The sequence below is a fragment of the Thalassophryne amazonica genome, chromosome 3 (genome assembly GCF_902500255.1).
Source record: "Thalassophryne amazonica chromosome 3, fThaAma1.1, whole genome shotgun sequence".
Lineage (NCBI taxonomy): Eukaryota > Metazoa > Chordata > Actinopteri > Batrachoidiformes > Batrachoididae > Thalassophryne > Thalassophryne amazonica.
Window position 1 is genome coordinate 65,765,632 of NC_047105.1, and position 17,222 is coordinate 65,782,853.

At 42.6% G+C, this 17,222-nt stretch overlaps 1 protein-coding gene across 1 annotated transcript; it reads right to left on the bottom strand.

Moving 5' to 3' along the window:
- Positions 1–368: 368 nt before the first annotated feature.
- Positions 369–16,842, bottom strand: wdr77 (WD repeat domain 77). Its single transcript, XM_034166599.1, has 10 exons — positions 16,465–16,842; positions 13,013–13,198; positions 12,781–12,922; positions 12,584–12,633; positions 5,512–5,582; positions 1,317–1,374; positions 1,151–1,222; positions 961–1,069; positions 808–876; positions 369–707 (listed from the first exon to the last, which is right to left on the bottom strand). Exons 1-10 carry the CDS (start codon positions 16,571–16,573, stop codon positions 560–562), a joined length of 1,014 nt encoding a protein of 337 aa, XP_034022490.1. The 5' UTR covers positions 16,574–16,842; the 3' UTR covers positions 369–559.
- Positions 16,843–17,222: the final 380 nt, after the last annotated feature.

Below are 17,222 nucleotides of genomic sequence, written 5' to 3' on the forward strand. Positions count from 1 at the left end.
TGTGTGAAAACTTGGTCAAGAACTACAGGAAACGTCTGACCTCTGTAATGGCAGACAAATGTTTCTGTACCAATTGTTAAGCTCTGTTTTTCTAGGGGATCAAATACTTATTTCATGCAATAAAATGCAAATTAATTATTTAAAAATCATACAATGTGATTTTCTGGATTTTTTTTTTTTTTTTTTAAGATTCTGTCTCTCACAGTTGACGTGTACCTACAATAAAACTTACAGATCTCTCCATTCTTTGTAGGTGGGAAAACCTGCAAAACTGACAAGGGGGTCAAATACTTATTTTCCCCACTGTAGATACAGCATTTCCCTAAACCAAAGAAGTGGTTGCCCCAAGTTGCCCCAACCAGTCAGACCCTTTTGACTTCATTTATTCGAGAACAGCCTAATTAAGTATGGCTTTTGCATGCTCGTGATTGGCTGAACATACCCATTTGCACTAATTAGCTGCCTGTAGAGCAGCGAGAAATGGAAAATATGTAGTTCTAGGGATACTTGAACAAGAGGGACGTGAAAAACAAAGGTTTAATGGATGGAACAGTTGGGTCTAAGAGGAGCCGCTGGAAGCTTCAATAGCTCGACCAACCGCGTGGTGAAGCACAAGGTGGTCCCAGCCGATAGTCGTGAGGGTGTCTGAACCCCTGTGGAGCCAGCTTACACCGTTCACAATGTCCTGGTGTCGTCGATCTCTTTGTCTACAGAGGGAGAGTGGAGAAAAAAATAAAATTAAATAAAAAACAATTATCACACTGAGCCACATGGGAGACCAATCGTGTGTTTCTAATGCAGACTCACATTTCCTGCAGTTCAGCGTTCATGACAGCGACAGAACAGTCATCACTAATAGAGGCTAACAAAGCGGCACTAGGAAAGAAAGAAAAATTTTTATTTATTTTTCTTAAATTACACACCAAAGTCAGAGGCAACTTTGTCACATAAATTGTTTACCTGTGGGTGGAAAAGGCAAGTCCATTAACCCTGCGACTGTGGATGTTCTCCACCAGCGCTGGCTCGGCTCCCAAGAAATCCTTCACAATCACTCGTCCCAACTCATCACCTGACAAACGTTAAGCACAATCAACCCACAAACTGCTGATTTTATTTCTCGGTCACTCACTGATCTGCTGCTGGTCCTTACCAAATGCAATGGTGCTCCTGCGGTGAGGGTACCAAGCAACAGTCGTAGGGCTGCAGCTGGGGGACTCTACATCTGAATGGAAGAGCCAAAAATACAAAAATGACCAAAAGAATAAATAAATAAATAACCTGCACAATTAGTTACATAAGTAGACTGAACTGCTCACCGATTCGCGAGGCTGGCTTTGTTGGTTTCCTCCTGTCCCACATCAACAAACGGCCATCCTAAAGAATGTAGGTAATGAAATAATAATAATAATAAAAAAAAAAACAGACTGGGCGGGGTTTGGTTGAACACAAGTATTAAAATGATCTTTTCTTCTTCAAAGCTGTTGCGGTTTGACTTTCATCCATCCATCCATTTTCTTCCGCTTTATCTGGAGTCGGGTCGCGGGGGCAGCAGCTCAAACAAAGCCGCCCAGACCTGCCGATCCACACACACCTCCCCCAGCTCCTCCGGGGGAACCCCGAGGCGTTCCCAAGCCAGCCGAGAAATGTAGTCCCTCCAGCGTGCTCTGGGTCTTCACTGAGGTCTCCTCCCAATGGGACGTGCCCGGAACACCTCTCCAGCAAGGTGTCCAGGGGGCATCCGGAAAAGATGCCCGAGCCACCTCAGCTGGCTTCTTTCGACATGGAGGAGCAGCAGCTCGACTCCGAGCTCCTTCCGAGTGACGGAGCTCCTCACCCTATCTCTAAGGGAGCGCCCAGCCACCCTGCTAAAGAAACTCATCTCGGCCGCTTGTACCCACAATCTCGTTCTTTTGGTCATGAGCCAAATCTCATGACCATACGTGAGGGTCAGAACATAGATTGATCGGTAAAATGAGAGCTTTGCCGCCCTGCTCAGCTCTCTCTTCACCACGATGGTCCGATACAGCGACCGCATCACTGCAGACGCTGCACCGATCCGTCTGTCGATCTCACGCTCCATCCGTCCCTCGCTCGTGAACAAGACTCCGAGATACTTAAACTCCTCCACTTGAGGCAAGGACACTCCACCAACCTGAAGAGGGCAAAGCACCTTTTTCCGGTCGAGAACCATGGCCTCGGATTTGGAGGTGCTGATTTTCATCCCGGACGCTTCACACTCGGCTGCAAACCACGCCAGTGCACGCTGAAGGTCCTGATTTGATGAAGCCAACAGAACCACATCGTCCGCAAACAGCAGAGATGAGATTCTGTGGTTGCCAAACCGGACCCTCTCTATACCCTGACTGTGCCTAGAAATTCTGTCCATAAAGGTAATGAACAGAACCGGTGACAAAGGGGAGCCCTGGCAGAGGCCAACGTGCACTGGAAACAGGTATGATTTACAACGGGCAATGTGAACCAAGCTCCTGCTGCGGTTGTACAAGGACCGGATAGCCCTTAGCAAAGGACCCCCGTACTCCTGGAGCACCCCCCACAGGGTGCCCCGAGGAACACAGTTGAACGCCTTCTGCAGATCCACAAAGAATATGTGGACTGGTTGGGTGAACTCCCATGAACCCTCGAGCACCCGATGGAGGGTGCAGAGCTGGTCCAGTGTGCCGCGACCAGCTCAAAAACCACACTGCTCCTCCTGAATCCGAGGTTTGGCTATCGGTCGAATTCTCCTCTCCAGTACTCTGGAATAGACATTACCGGGGAGGCCGAGGAGTGTGATCCCCCTATAGTTGGAACACACCCTCCGGTCCCCTTCTTAAACAGAGGCTCCATCACCCCGGTCTGCCAATCCAGAGGCATTGTCCCCGACCGCCATGCAATGTTGCAGAGGCGTGTCAACCAAGACAATCCAACAACATCCAGAGACTTAAGGTACTCAGGACAGATTTCATCCACCCCAGGAGCCTTGCCACTGTGGAGCTTTCTGACCACCTCGGTGACTTCGGCCTGGGTGATGGATGAGTCCGCCTCCGAGTCCCCGGTCTCTGCTTCCTCTTCGGAAGACTTGACAATGGGATTGAGGAGATCCTAGAAGTATTCCTTCCACCAGCCGACAACATCCCCAGTCAGGGTCAACAGCTCCCCACCCGCATTGTAGACAATGCCGGTGGAGCGCTGCTTCCGCCTCCTGAGGCATCGGACGGTTTGCCAGAATTTCTTCGAGGCCGACCAACAGTCCTCCTCCATGGCCTCCCGAACTCCTCCCAGACCCAAGTTTTTGCCTCTGCGACCGCACGGGCTGCGGCACGCTTGGCCTGCTGGTACCTGTCAGCTGCCTCCAGGGTCCCACTTACCAACAAAGACAAGTAGGACTCCTTCTTCAGCTTAATGGCATCCTGCACGGGCTACAGCACGCTTGGCCTGCTGGTACCTGTCAGCTGCCTCCAGGGTCCCACTTACCAACAAAGACAAGGAGGACTTCTTCTTCATAATGGCATCCCTTACCTCCAGCGTCCTCCACCGGGTTTGGGGATTGCCGCCGCAACAGGCACCAGAGACCTTGCAACCACAGCTACAAGCGGCCGCATTGACAATGGAGGTGGAGAACATGGTCGACTTGGACTCCATGTCTCCAACCTCCCCCGAGATCTGGGAGAAGCTCTCCAGGAGGTGGGAGTTGAAGACCTCGCTGACACAGGGTTCTGCCAGTCGTTCCCAGCAGACCCTCACAATACGTTTGGACCTGCCAGGTCTGACCGGTTTCAGCGCCTCTCTTCACCCAAGTGTCTGACACGTGGCCGAAGGTCAGATGATACAACTACAAAGTCGATCATCGACCTCCGGCTCAGGGTGTCCTGATGCCACATGCACTTATGGACACGCTTGTGCTCGAACACGGTGTTCGTGATGGACAAACTGTGACTAGAACAGAAGTCCAACAACTGAACACCACTCGGGTTCAGATTGGGAGGCCGTACTTCCCGATCACCTCCCTCCGGGTCTCACTGTCACCGCCCACGTGGGCGTTGAAATCCCCCAGGAGAAAAAAAAAAAAAAAAAAAAAAAAAAAAACTATCTAGTACCCCTCCCAGGCACTCCAAGAAGGTTGGGTACTCTGCACTGCCGCTTAGCCCGTAGGCCGAGACAACAGCGAGACCTGTTCCCAACCCGAAGGCGTAGGGATGTGACCCTCTCGTTCACCGGGGTGAACTCCAACACATGGCGACTGAGCTGGGGAGCAATAAGCAATGCTACCCCAGCTCTCCGCCTCTCCCCGTGGGCAACGCCAGAAAAGTGGAGCATTCAGCCCCTCTCCAGGAGTTGGGTACCAGAGCCCAAGCTGTGCGTGGAGGTGAGCCCGTCTATCTCTAGTCGGCATCTCTCAACCTCCAGCACCAGCTCAGGCTCCTTCCCCCCCAGCGAGGTGATGTTCCACGTCCCAACAGCCAGGGGCTGTGAGCGCGGACCGGGCCGCCGGGCCACCCGCCCTCGACTGCCACCCAGTCCCCTCTGCAGGTGGTGAACCCACAGGAGGGCAGGCCCACGTCACTCTTTTGGGCTGAGCCCAGCTGGGCCCCGTGGACTAAGGCCCGACCACCAGGCGCTCGCACGCGAGCCCCAACCCCAGACCTGGCTCCAGGGTGTGGCCCCAGCTCCGCCATACCGGACGATGTCTCGGTCCTTGATTTTGTACTGGTCATGGGAACTTCCGAACTGCCCTTAGTCTGAACCGTCACCTAGGACCTGTTTGCCTTAGGAGACCCTACCAGGGGCACTAAGCCCCCGACAACATAGCACATAGGATCATCCGGGTACGCAAACTCCCCCACCACGATAAGGTGGCAGTTCGAGGGTGAGTGTTTGACTTTCTGTTGCTCCCATTTTTGTTCAGGGCCACCACAGCAGATCCAGCAAAGGTCTGCACTGGATTTGGCACATTTCACACTGGATGCCCTTTCTGACGCAACTCCAGTTTTACCTGGAGAAACACACACAGCCCCTGGTCTTCCGAAGAGGTCTCCCATCCAAGTACTAATCTGTTCCCACTCTGCACAGTCTGTGCCGAAGTGGGGAGGCGAGTGTCCCGGAGGCTGGTACTATACTACTCACCTCAGGGTGGTCCAGTGCAAGATCATTAGTGCCACACATCTGTGTGTCCACCTTTCTCACAGGGCATGGGAAAAGTTCATCCAAGATACCATGAAGAGGTCATCTATATGCAGAGATGCATCTGGGCTGCACCAGGTGCTGGCATCGTGATATAATAATTAAGCAGGTGCCCCCAACCCTAGTGTGTATTGAAGAGTATTTGGAGCAGCTTCTTTCAGCAACTCCTCATATCCATGCAAACCAAATCAGCAAACCTTCATCATTTCATACTTTTGCATCTTAATTTAACTACAGAGAAGTAAACAACTTTGCCACTGCCCAAGTACACAATGGAAGGGAGAGCAAAAATAAATAAATAAATACAACAACTCATGATCAAAATCTTACTTGACCACAAGAGATGAAGAGAGCATCATCTGTCGGGCTGCAGGCAACACAGGTGACTGGCTGTGTGTGTGCTGGAGGAAGAAAAAACACAAGTTATGGTTCTTTCTGGCTATGAATGACCAGTTTATTTTTTATACTCTATGCAGTAGGGATGGAACAGTACAACAGCTTCACCCTTCACAATTCAATTCATGATTCACATCACTGTTCACACTAATTATATAGAAAGTCATCTGTGGTGAATGTTCAACTTTAAAACAGTGATGAAACTGGGCCATGGAAAAAAACACCTAAACATTTTTAGGCAAGTGGCCCCTGTGTGCCTGCACATGTGTGTATGGCTTCGATCATGCAAAAACCAGGGACAGCTGACATTTGCTGTTTGCTATGCTTATGTATTTTGTGTCAGGGATGAACGCTGCAAAAACATAAAGTTGATAGGACAAATACAACCCCAGTTCCAATGAAGTTGGGACGTTGTGTAAAATGTAAATAAAAACAGAATACAATGATTTGCAAATCCTCTTCAACCTATATTCAACTGAATACACCACAAAGACAAGATAATTAATGTTCAAACGGATAAACTTTATTGTTTTTGTGCAAATATTTTCTCAATTTCAAATGGATGCCTGCAACAAGTTTCAAAAAAGCTGGGACAGTGGTATGTTTACCACTGTTACATCACTCAATAAGTGTGTGGGAACTGAGGACACTAATTGTTGAAGCTTTGTAGGTGGAATTCTTTCCCATTCTTGCAGGCATCCATTTCAAAATGAGCAAATATTTGCACAAAAACAATAAAGCTTATCAGTTTGAATATTAAATATCTTGTCTTTGTGGTGTATTCAATTGAATATAGGTTGAAGAGGATTTGCACATCATTGTATTCTGTTTTAATTTACATTTCACATAATTTCTCAACTTCATTGGAATTGGGGTTGTATTTTTTGAGAAATTAGCGGTTTTAGCTATCCAGTACATTGTGCTGCAATGCACAATGGGTTTTGAGGTTTTAAATCTTATTATTGTGGTTTATGTTAGTTTAGCAGTGTCGTTAGTGTTACTGACTTATTGCGTTTTTGTAGCTCAATTGGTTTAGTCACTTTAGATAAGTCTTATATTGCTTTTACCACGAGTGACATAAGTGTCACGTTGGTACCATAAGTGAAATATGTAGTGATTTTAATGTCTTCCACCACAGTCTTTGTCAATTTGAAAGCACCTGCTTACAGCAGATTGCAGAAAAACAAAAAGCTGTGGGTGCAAGCGTGCGCACAATTTTGATCACACACAAACTGTAGAGAACTGACATTTGCCATTTGGTGTGTTTATGTATTTTGGGTCAAGGATGAACATTGCCAAAACATTGTAGGTGTATTTGTAGGTTGTATTTGTATTAGTATTTTTGGAGAAGCTACATATATTAACTAATAACACTGAAAAATGGACATTAATATTTACATTCTGGACTCATTTGCCATTCCAGCAGGGACCAGTCAATCATCTATACTTTAAAAGCATGAGGACATGTGTGTGTGCATGCTTTTATTTAGCAAGTTCAATGTAAGTACATAGTAGAATTGTAAATAGGTTAAAAATACATGGATGACACAACAAAGTGAAAACACTTATTTCCATTGTAGCCCATTTAAAAATCAAATAAAATAGAAGTAAAAATAACAATAATAATAGTGTGTATGTCATAACAAGAAGAGTCGTCAAGGGAGCCATCAGGGGAGGCTTCCATCCCATCATTAGGAGAGTGCACAATAGGTGCTAATTAGAGCTATTATTTAGTCACTAGCCTATAGCAGTCGGCCTCTCGGTAGGAGGAGTCTGGTAAAAACTCCAGCTTTTGTTGGCTTCTGGTTTATTCTTCTCTACAAGAGTCAGGACAGAAGTCAGACTACCAGAGCAAGAATTTTAGCTGAGGAAGCTTCTGTGATTTGAAGCGAAACATCCTCACGTCAAGCAACCCAGTCCAGTCGAAGATTCAAGCTTCTCTACTATGGAAACCACCTGGACAACTGAGAGCCTACACAGCAATCATAACAAGAACCTAAATCATTTATAAATACATTAAGGCATTACATTACCATTAACAAATTATGTAATTAACAGTAAATAAAAGGGTTGAGTTCTTCTAAAATCTTTTGAGGTCCAAGGTCCTAAAAACATTGTGGACTCACATGTCATTCCACCTCATTATAGAAACTTTGAATTTATTACCATCCTTTAGAAATGTCAGCTACCCATTTTATAAACACCCAATCTCGAGCCCTCGGACCCCCACAGGCAACGTGCTAGTTTTAATTTATTTGTCCATTTTGTGCAGACGCTGTTCACAGTTAGTATGCTCTGTTCTGTTTAGTGAAGAAAGTCACAAGGGAAGAATTAGAGAATCTAATGTTGTTTTAATTTGACAGTGTGTTGATTCTCTTCAAAAAGAAAAAAAAAAAAAAAAAAAAAGATACAAACCAATAGACTATACAGTTGCTCATGTACCATGAATCTTTTCAAGATGGTTCCTAAGAAGGAACTTGATTTCTGGTTATCGAACATTTTTGTACTGGAACCCTTAGCTTTCCCCACCTGTTAATGGAGGAAGGCACTGGTGCTTTAGGTAGGCCATTATGCAATACCAAAGGTTCCATAATCAACCCCAAATTATGCCAAATAGTTGTTCAGAAACTTTTAAAACTAATTCCATTGATTTCTGAAATCTTCCATGCTGTTTAACCAGGCATTCATCTTGGTACAAGTAAACCAGACCCAATGAAAATCTGAGATAGTGTAGAAAACTGAAAGAATTCCTTAAGAATTCCATCTTGTAACTATTATTTTAAATTCATTTTACATCAAAATGAAGTAGAAACAAGCATGCTGGCCATGGGGATCCACAGGCTCTAGATTGGGTATGGATTATAAAATAGGTAGCTGACATTTTTCAAGGGTGGTAAGAAATTGTGCAAAGTTTTTATAATGAGTTGGAATACGTAGAGTGTGAGTCCAGAATGTTTTTAGAACCTTAGACCTCAAACGTTTTTTGAAGAAGATCTCAACCCTTTTATTTCCTGTTAATTACATGATGTTTTAAAGCTAATTTACTGTCTTAATGTACTTATAAGTTGTTTAGGTTCTTGTTGTCATATAGACACCATTATTATTATTATTTTTACTTGTACTTTGTCATTTGACTTTTAAATGGACACAATGGAAATACCGTAATTTCTGGACTATAGAGCGCATCTGAATATTAGCTGCACCCACCAATTTTAAAAAGAAAAAATAAATTGTACATAAATATGCTACACTTGTCTATAAACCGCAGATTTCCACATTGTAACATGAGATATTTACACAGAAAGATGTTAGACAGAAAGATTTTTTTTAAACTTAAATACGTACCGTAAATGCTTTTCCCCCTGAAGTGTTACACATAAATATTGATGTGCACGTCATCCAATGTGTGCGCACGGTGTCTCTGCTCCACATGAAGAACTGAGTAATTTTAACTTTTTCTTTTCTAACTTTCACTGCGTGCAGCCAGGATCAGATGGAGCCTGTGGTAAATGAGACGTTGATGAGGTGCTGTGACTTTTTCGACTTGTTGCGGCAAGACAGAGAACCGGTTTGGAAGGGTGGGGTTTGAAGGCTCCACTAACTGATCTGATGGTGCTAAATGCCGGAGAGGGACTTTTCTTCACTAAAACGAACAGGTAAGACCTTATATTTACACTGTGTGTGAATTTACACCGCATGACAAGCGCAGCTTTCAGGAAATCAATTGACAGCATCAACCGATGTATTTGACTTCTGAAATCCATAAATTAGCCGCATCATTGTAAAAGCCGCAGTGTTCAAAGCCTGTGAAAAAAGGAGCGGCTTATAGTCCTTAAAATCACTGTGGTTTCACTTTCTTGTGCCATCCATTTATTTTTAACATATTTACAATTATATTATGTACTTACATTGAACTTACTAAATAAAATCACGCACGCTTTTAAAATATAGATGATTTACCACCCCCTGCTGGATTGGTGTGCAAGTCCAGAATGTAAATATCAATGTACATTGTTCAGTATTGTTAGCTAATACTTGTAGCTTTTCTAAAAGTATTACTCCTATCAATGTTCAGTTTTGGCATGTTCATCTTTGGCATATTCATCTTTGGCCCAAAATACATAACATACCAAACGGCAAATGTTAGCTCTCTACAGTTTTTGCATGATCAAAATTGCACACATAACTTTTTGTCTTTTCTGCAATATGCTACAAGCAGGTGCCTTTAATTTGACAAACAGAGACTGTGGCAAAAGGCATTAAAAGCACTACACATTTCACTCATGGTAGCAGCTACGTAACACTTAACTAAGCTGACTAAACCATGTGAACGACAAAACACAATAAATCAATAACACTAACACCACTGTTGAAATAACATGAACCACAATAACATTTAAAACTTCACAGCCCCAAACTCCCATGGTGCATTGCAGCACAATATCAACTGTTTACTGGTCAGCTAAAATCGCTAATTTCCCAAAAAATATTTGTCCCATCAACATTCCGTTTTCACAGCATTTATCCTTGACCCAAAATACATAAGCAAACGAAACTGCAAATGTTAGCTCTTCCCGGTTTTGCTGCAATCAAAGCTATAAACACGCGCACACACCGAGGCCACTTGGCTGTTATAATATAGATTCAAACTGACCTACATATACAGCACTGTTTGTTAAAATGGAATATGGGCAGTAGCGAAAAATAAAGTATGATAGATTTTAGACAAGGTGTATGTAAACTTCCACAACTGTAGTAGTTATTTTTATACAATATGGATGTAAAGTAGACACATTTATTATACAATACAGATGTAAGAATGACCTGCTAGTGTAAGTGATGCTGAACCAAAAACAGAAAATTGTTAAAGACAATACAGCTGCCAAAAACAATCTAACCACACCCCCAGCTACTTCTGTCCATTATTAAGACATCAGAATTGACTCTGGCTAACCAATGTTGCACAGCTGCATCTTAAAATGACTTTCCAAATGGTACTGCAAAGAAAGCAGTTAAAGTGGCTGTTGCTGACAGCAAAGCTACAGACGTAAAAAGTTAAATTAGTACTAGGGATGCACCGATACCACTTTTTCCCCAGACTGAGTACAAGTACTTACATTTAGGTACTCGTCGGTACGAATACTTAATGATACCATTACAGTTTTATGACTTTGAAAATGTTTTATTCATCAGTTGTTCCTTACTTTTTGACTATAACTGCCACCAATATCATTAGCTTTGTTTTTATTTACAAACATTTCACTTAAATCATGTAACTTCACTTTTTGACAACAAATTGTGCTTTAACATTAACCGTGTGTTTCTTAAACATGACACTGCCAGACATCTCACTGAAATGTAGCCTGTGGACTTCAGCACGACAAAATATACAACATCAATAACTAAACAAACTGTCCATCACCAAATTTACTTATGCCTGTGAGCATCAGTGTTGCCACAGTTAATTTGAAAAAGTAATGCAATTACTGATAACTCTTTGAAAAAGTAACTTAGTTACTTTACTGATTATTCAATTTTAAAAGTAACTAAATTAGATTACTAGTTATTTTATTACTTACTTTCAGCAGCTGCCGACAACACCCCCCCACAACCTCAACATGAAAATGATAACCAGTTTTGCCAATACAGACTTTATAGTCACCCTTTCTTGACTTCAATGAACATAAATACTTGTTTTATAAAAACAAACTAGACATCTTTCTTGACCTCATATTTAAATGTTGACAGCACTAACAGTGAAACTTATAATTTATAATCTACACTATTTATAAATGTAACTATTAAATTCTTTCTAACATTTAAATTCTTCCTCAACATTTTAATAGTTAAAATTATTATTATTATAGTATTAGTAGTATTAGTTATTAGTAGTAGTATGAAAAATTGTCTTCCAAAGTGGACCTTTAATCTAGGGGTGTGGAGGAGAAGCACACTCCCCCTCCACTATCCCCTCTTCTACTGGATTCACCCCTGGTTTGCCATCTGTGCAGGAAGAATTGACAACGTATTTATGGAAAAAGCACAGCCAGACTGACAAGTAGGGATTTTTTTTTTTTTACGTTTTTCAGCATTTCTTTTTTTTTTTTTTTTACCTCATGTCATCCTCAGAAAGACACTTTAAGCGCATTTGGGTGGAAAAGACAAGCATTAGTATTTGTTAATGAGTGTGGATCAGCTGTTTTTAGTGAGGACCCACACAGAGTGGCACAGAGTTTTAACCCTATACAGGGCTTTAGTGAGGACAATATGGAGAAAGCAACTGCCGTGGGGTCCAATGGATCCCAAAAGTCCTGAATATGGTTAAAGAAAAAAAAGCGTAAAAATGTCTTTGTAAAGCTCAGTGCAGGTGTGTTGTCGTCACCACGCTCTGAGAGATGTCAACTGTTCTTTCAACTTGGAGCTGCACTGCAGAAGACATGAAAACCTCCCAGCATCAAACGCTTTGTGGGCGAAGTGGGCAGTTCAGCTGAACCGTGACTTCTGCCTGCCCACGGGCTGCTGCAATCGACCCACAATACAAACACAATTGAGAGGTTGACATCACGCTGCTTTAAAGGGGTATTGGGTGTCTAGTATCGGAGCAGTTTTATGATTACAAGTACATGTAAATACATACGGGATCTGGCCGATACCTGATACTGGTATTGGGATCGGTGCATCCCTAATTAATACAATACAACAGTTATGAAATCGTCTTTGAATAGCAGTTTATCATATGCTTATGTACATGAATGTAGTGGACAGAAAATCAGTACTCGACAGAAAAATAAATTATGTACACCTGTGCATATAAACAAAAAGAAGAATTACTCGAAAGAAGTGGCACAATTTTTCAAAGGTCACAGCCTGAAACAACTGCAACGAAATCAAGATTAGCAGAAGAGGTAGCATCACTGATAAATATGCAATACAGAGAATTAAGCATAAAATCAGTTATAATTTTGCCTTTTACTACAGTCGGTTAGCTTTATAAGAGTTCTCTTACCACTGTAGGTAGTGACAACCATCTCCTGACTGAGATCCCAGACTTTAATTCTGTAGGCAAAGGTCAAAAATCACGTAATAGTATGAAAGATGACAGAATGATGACCAGTAAACTCTATCACACTCAAGTTTCAAACAGAAGCAAACAAAATTCTTCTTATGAAGCTGTATGTATTAGCACATCAGAAATTTTCTGACCGGCAGTCCACGCTGCCAGTGACTGCACTGCTTCCACCACAAACGGGGCTCGCTGTGGTGACAATATTGTCATGCTCATGTTTGGTGAAGCGATTCACCAGCAGGTGCTCATCCTCTGCTAGTTCCCAGTACTCCAAAGCACCTGCACATAAACCAGGTAAAGACATTCAGTTCCACAACTAAGTCTCCTCAACGACAGCACTCAGTTTGGCACGACTGTTAACCACCTTACCAGAATCTGATGCGACAATAACACCTTTTGCTGACACCCATTTAACATCAGTGACACCAGCCTCAGTCTGCACACCAGCTTTACAGAATCCCTCATTGGGAGCCTGTTCAGGGTCACTGTAGATCCAAACAGATCCCTGCCAGCTCCTGCCAGTGAGGCTGGAGGCACCAAGCAACAAAGTGCCATCTGGAAAGACAAACAATTGCACAGATGTCAGACCCTCGCTCAAGCTTACCAGTTCCTTCTTTATTCATAGACAAGCCCATCTCTGGAAAGAGTTTTGCCTATTAGTCTCAAGTTAATCATTTGATCCAGATCACGCAGATCGGCAAGAAGGATTTATGTTGTTCCATCTGCCAAGGACAAAATAAAATAAAATCCATCCATCCATCCATTTTCTTCTGCTTCATCCGAGGTCGGCTTGCGGGGGCAGCAGCTCAAGCAAAGCCGCCCAGACCTCCCGATCCACACACACCTCCCCCAGCAAATCCGGGGGAACCCCGAGGCGTTCCCAAGCCAGCTGCGAGACGCAGTCCCTCCAGCTTGTCCTGGGTCTTCCCCGGGGCCTCCTCCCGATGGGATGTGCCTGGAACACCTCTCCAGCGAGCCGTCCAGGGGGCATCCGAAAAAGATACCTGAGCCATCTCAGCTGGCTCCTTCTGACGTGGAGGAGCAGCGGCTCGACTCCAAGCTCCTCCCGAGTGACAAAATAAAATCACTGTCATTTATTTATTTGTGTGTCTGTCTATTAGCAGAATTATGACAAAACTACAGCATGGACTTTGAAAAAAAACTTTCCACCACAGACAGATATTAGGCCATGGAAAACTCCATTAAATTTTGGAGATGATCTGGATCTGGATTCCGGAGCAAGATTTCACTTTGTATAGGCTTTGAAGGATTATGTCAAAAACAAACAAATAAACAAAAAAACCTATTTCATGGATTACCACCAAATTTGCACCACAGATTGATATTAGGGCATGGAGGACTCCATTGAATTTTGGAGGTGATCCGGATCAGGACTGGCAAACATCAGAAATCTCAGATTGCTCTTTTTTTTGTTTTTGTTGAAAAAGTTGCAGTTCCTTGAATGGGCATTTGAGGCTGGCTCCAGAAAGTAGCAGGCTCTCATAGAATCCATGTTAAAATGTCAAACTTTATAGCAGAAATATACTCTATAGATCAGTACCTCTCAATGATAACTTTTTTTTTTTTTTAATATATTTACTTTTACACCTTTGCACTACGGGAGTTGTCTTTTAATGTCATTGTACCTTGTGTATAATGACAATAAAAAGCACTCTATTCTATTATTGTTGTAACTTCTTAGTACATAAGATGCTTTAAACCATTAAAAGTTGTGGATAATTAGGGCCTGTGGTCGATTTGAGTGAAAAGCTTGCTGAGCTGATGTCTGTCTCTCATATTCCGCTGGTAGTGGCTGCTAGCTGTTGTGGAGGGCTGTCAGTTATTTTGAACATTTTTTTTTTATTAAAAATATCTGTAACAATATTACTTATTGTGTGACAAAATACATATAAAATATCAACAAAAATAACAGCAACACTGAAATGTTCGCGACTGACTAATATCAGGTGAGATCATCGACCAACCGATAGTCACTTGCCCAGTTCTGGATCACTGCTGTAGTATTTGCGCTGCCGTTTCTCGTAACCAGCGCAAATAAGCTAATACTTGGTACCAATGGAAAGACTGATGTTTTGTCTACGAACGACCACAAGCTCGACTGGATCCAGCCATCCTTGTGATCAGCAGAGGAATCAAAACATCCCGGTGTCTGTGGTGTGCGTGCTTTTTCTGACTCACTCATTCCTGCAAGTGTGAAAGTAACGATCTCTAAGACGTAGCAAAGGTGAGTTAGACATTCAGTGTCATTGGTTCTAGAGTGGGAAAATACTTACTCTGGTAGAAAATGTCAGTGTGTTACGTCTTGCTGTTTAATTGCTGCGCGCATTTATCTCCGACGCGAAAATTTGCCGGTTGTGGATCACTGAAGCAGCAGCCTCGTGTCTGTAGTTGTGAGCCATGTGCACTTTGGGGGTCATCTCAACATCATGAATGGGCATGAATGTGGGGGCTTTTACTTTTTAATTCGGGAGAAATCTCACCTCCACACTTCATTTTTTGCTCGTAAAAACGTATAACAGCGCCTTTCGAAACTTAGTAAATTCTCATTTAATAAGTATAATATATATCATTTTGTGTTCAAAACACATTCTCAGGCACAGTGTGTATCATTCTGCATTAGAAGGGCTCCAGCCAGATGCCAGGAATGCCCCCAAAGTGACACAGAGTGTCGTGATCCAGAACCAGCAAAGTGATCCAGTTCCAGCAAATATTTGCAACACATATAATGTGGCTTCACACTTTAAGTAGAAGGGCTACACCATCCAGACTTCTTCAGCTAAATAACATCCAAATACCCAATACAACAATACACAATAAAGGACATTCAGTTGCATTATGGCTCCGTATAGCGGGACTTTAAAAAGGTGATCCAGAACTGGGCAACTGTCTGTATCAGATGGAGTCTACTACTTGTCACAAAAGCAGAGCATTACATGGTACAACTTTCGCTCACAATGGGACAATTTCTACTCTACATATACACACACACACACACAGTGATTTTGGTGAACTTTAACCTGAAATCTTAACCATTTAATGTTAGAGTTTTTCAGAGTTAGACCTGAAAAGTTTACACACACACAGAAATGATCACCCAGGAGAGACTGAATTTCTTTATCCTGCAGGAGAGGAGGAACGAGAAGCTCCTTCAGAAAGAACTGTCGTCCGTCCTGAAGGTCCCGCCCATTGCCTCTCCTTTTTATTGAGTCTTGTTACATACAGCATATAGGAATGACGATATCACAAGACACTGGAAAGACACCAAGTCTGGTCTAACTTTGATATGAGCTCTGTCTCCTAAGCTTTCAATAACAATGTCAGGTTGTGCTGCTCCTGTCCAAGGATGAACCATTAATCAGAAATACACATCTGTGATTAGTCAATCATGACTCCAGCCAACCAGTCTGACATTCTAGATAGACGACCTACACATTGAATGGTCAGAGGTCATATGCTCACTGTTTGACAGTCTTAATGCACATGAATCATTCAGTGTATATGACTGCCTTTGACACTAATTACTTAAAGGAATAATGGTACATAAACTTTCACACATGCATATACGTATATATGAAAAAGAGAGAACAGAAATCAAAGACATGATTACAGAGAGTACATCAAAGTGAAGACATTAATATTTGATAATACATATATTGACAATATAGAGAAAAACCCTGTCATTTAACGACTAAAAAATACTTCACAATAGATATCACAACATCCAAACGTTAACCAAAGCAGCTCGTATTCAAAAAGTAAAGTTGTCTGTCACTGTGGGCACCACGTGTTTAACTTGTTACCTGCTCTGTAGTCCAGCGAGCACAGCTGCTTCTCCATGCACGCCGGAGCATTGGGGGGTATGTTCCACTGGTTTTCCTTGATCATACTAGTATCCACTGCACTTTTCATTCAGACGATGCGACCAAGATGTTCACAATAACGTCAATTCTCCAAACAGCTTCTGTGACGCTAACTTACAGCCAAGCTAGCTAGCGTTAACAAATTATCTTCTTCCTACTTTGTCGTATTGGCACTTACATGAGAAACGATACATGCGATGTCATTTGTCGTAGTCTAAAATTACGATACTTTCGTTAAGTGGCAGTAAAAAGCTGTTGTTGAACGCTGTTGAAGTCGCGAATGAATGAATGAATGAGTGCGTGAGTAAAGCAAACACATGAAACCGATGTTTATAACATAACTACTTCCTGCGGCGGCTCTTCTTCCCTTTGAGGATTGTGGTAGCTGGCAATCTTGGTGTTGCTTTACTGCCACCTTGTGGATTTTACTACTTGCTGTCAGAAGCCTGTCAGCTTTTAAATAGTTGTGATTAAAGCATTGTTATCGATTATTATAGTATTTTAATTTATTATCAAGTTGCTGTTGAACTGGAACATTCAGCTACTGTTGAACTGGAACAGTTCATCATTAGCTGAATTTTTGACGGAGGTTTTTGACGGAATAATTGTTAAATAACGCGACAGAAGCAATGTTTTATTCAGAATGTAAGTTGTAAAGAGTTTTTGAAAGGCACAATACACAGCAACGCCAACCAACA

Excerpts from the sequence above, each read along its gene's own strand:
- wdr77 (XM_034166599.1), bottom strand. The coding sequence starts at position 16,573 with ATGAAAAGTGCAGTGGATACTAGTATGATCAAGGAAAACCAGTGGAAC. Across the intron at positions 5,583-12,583 it reads GGTTGTCACTACCTACAGTG|CACACACACAGCCAGTCACC; the intron begins GTAAGAGAACTC and ends TTCTTCCTCCAG. Across the intron at positions 1,223-1,316 it reads AAAGCCAGCCTCGCGAATCG|ATGTAGAGTCCCCCAGCTGC; the intron begins GTGAGCAGTTCA and ends TCTTCCATTCAG.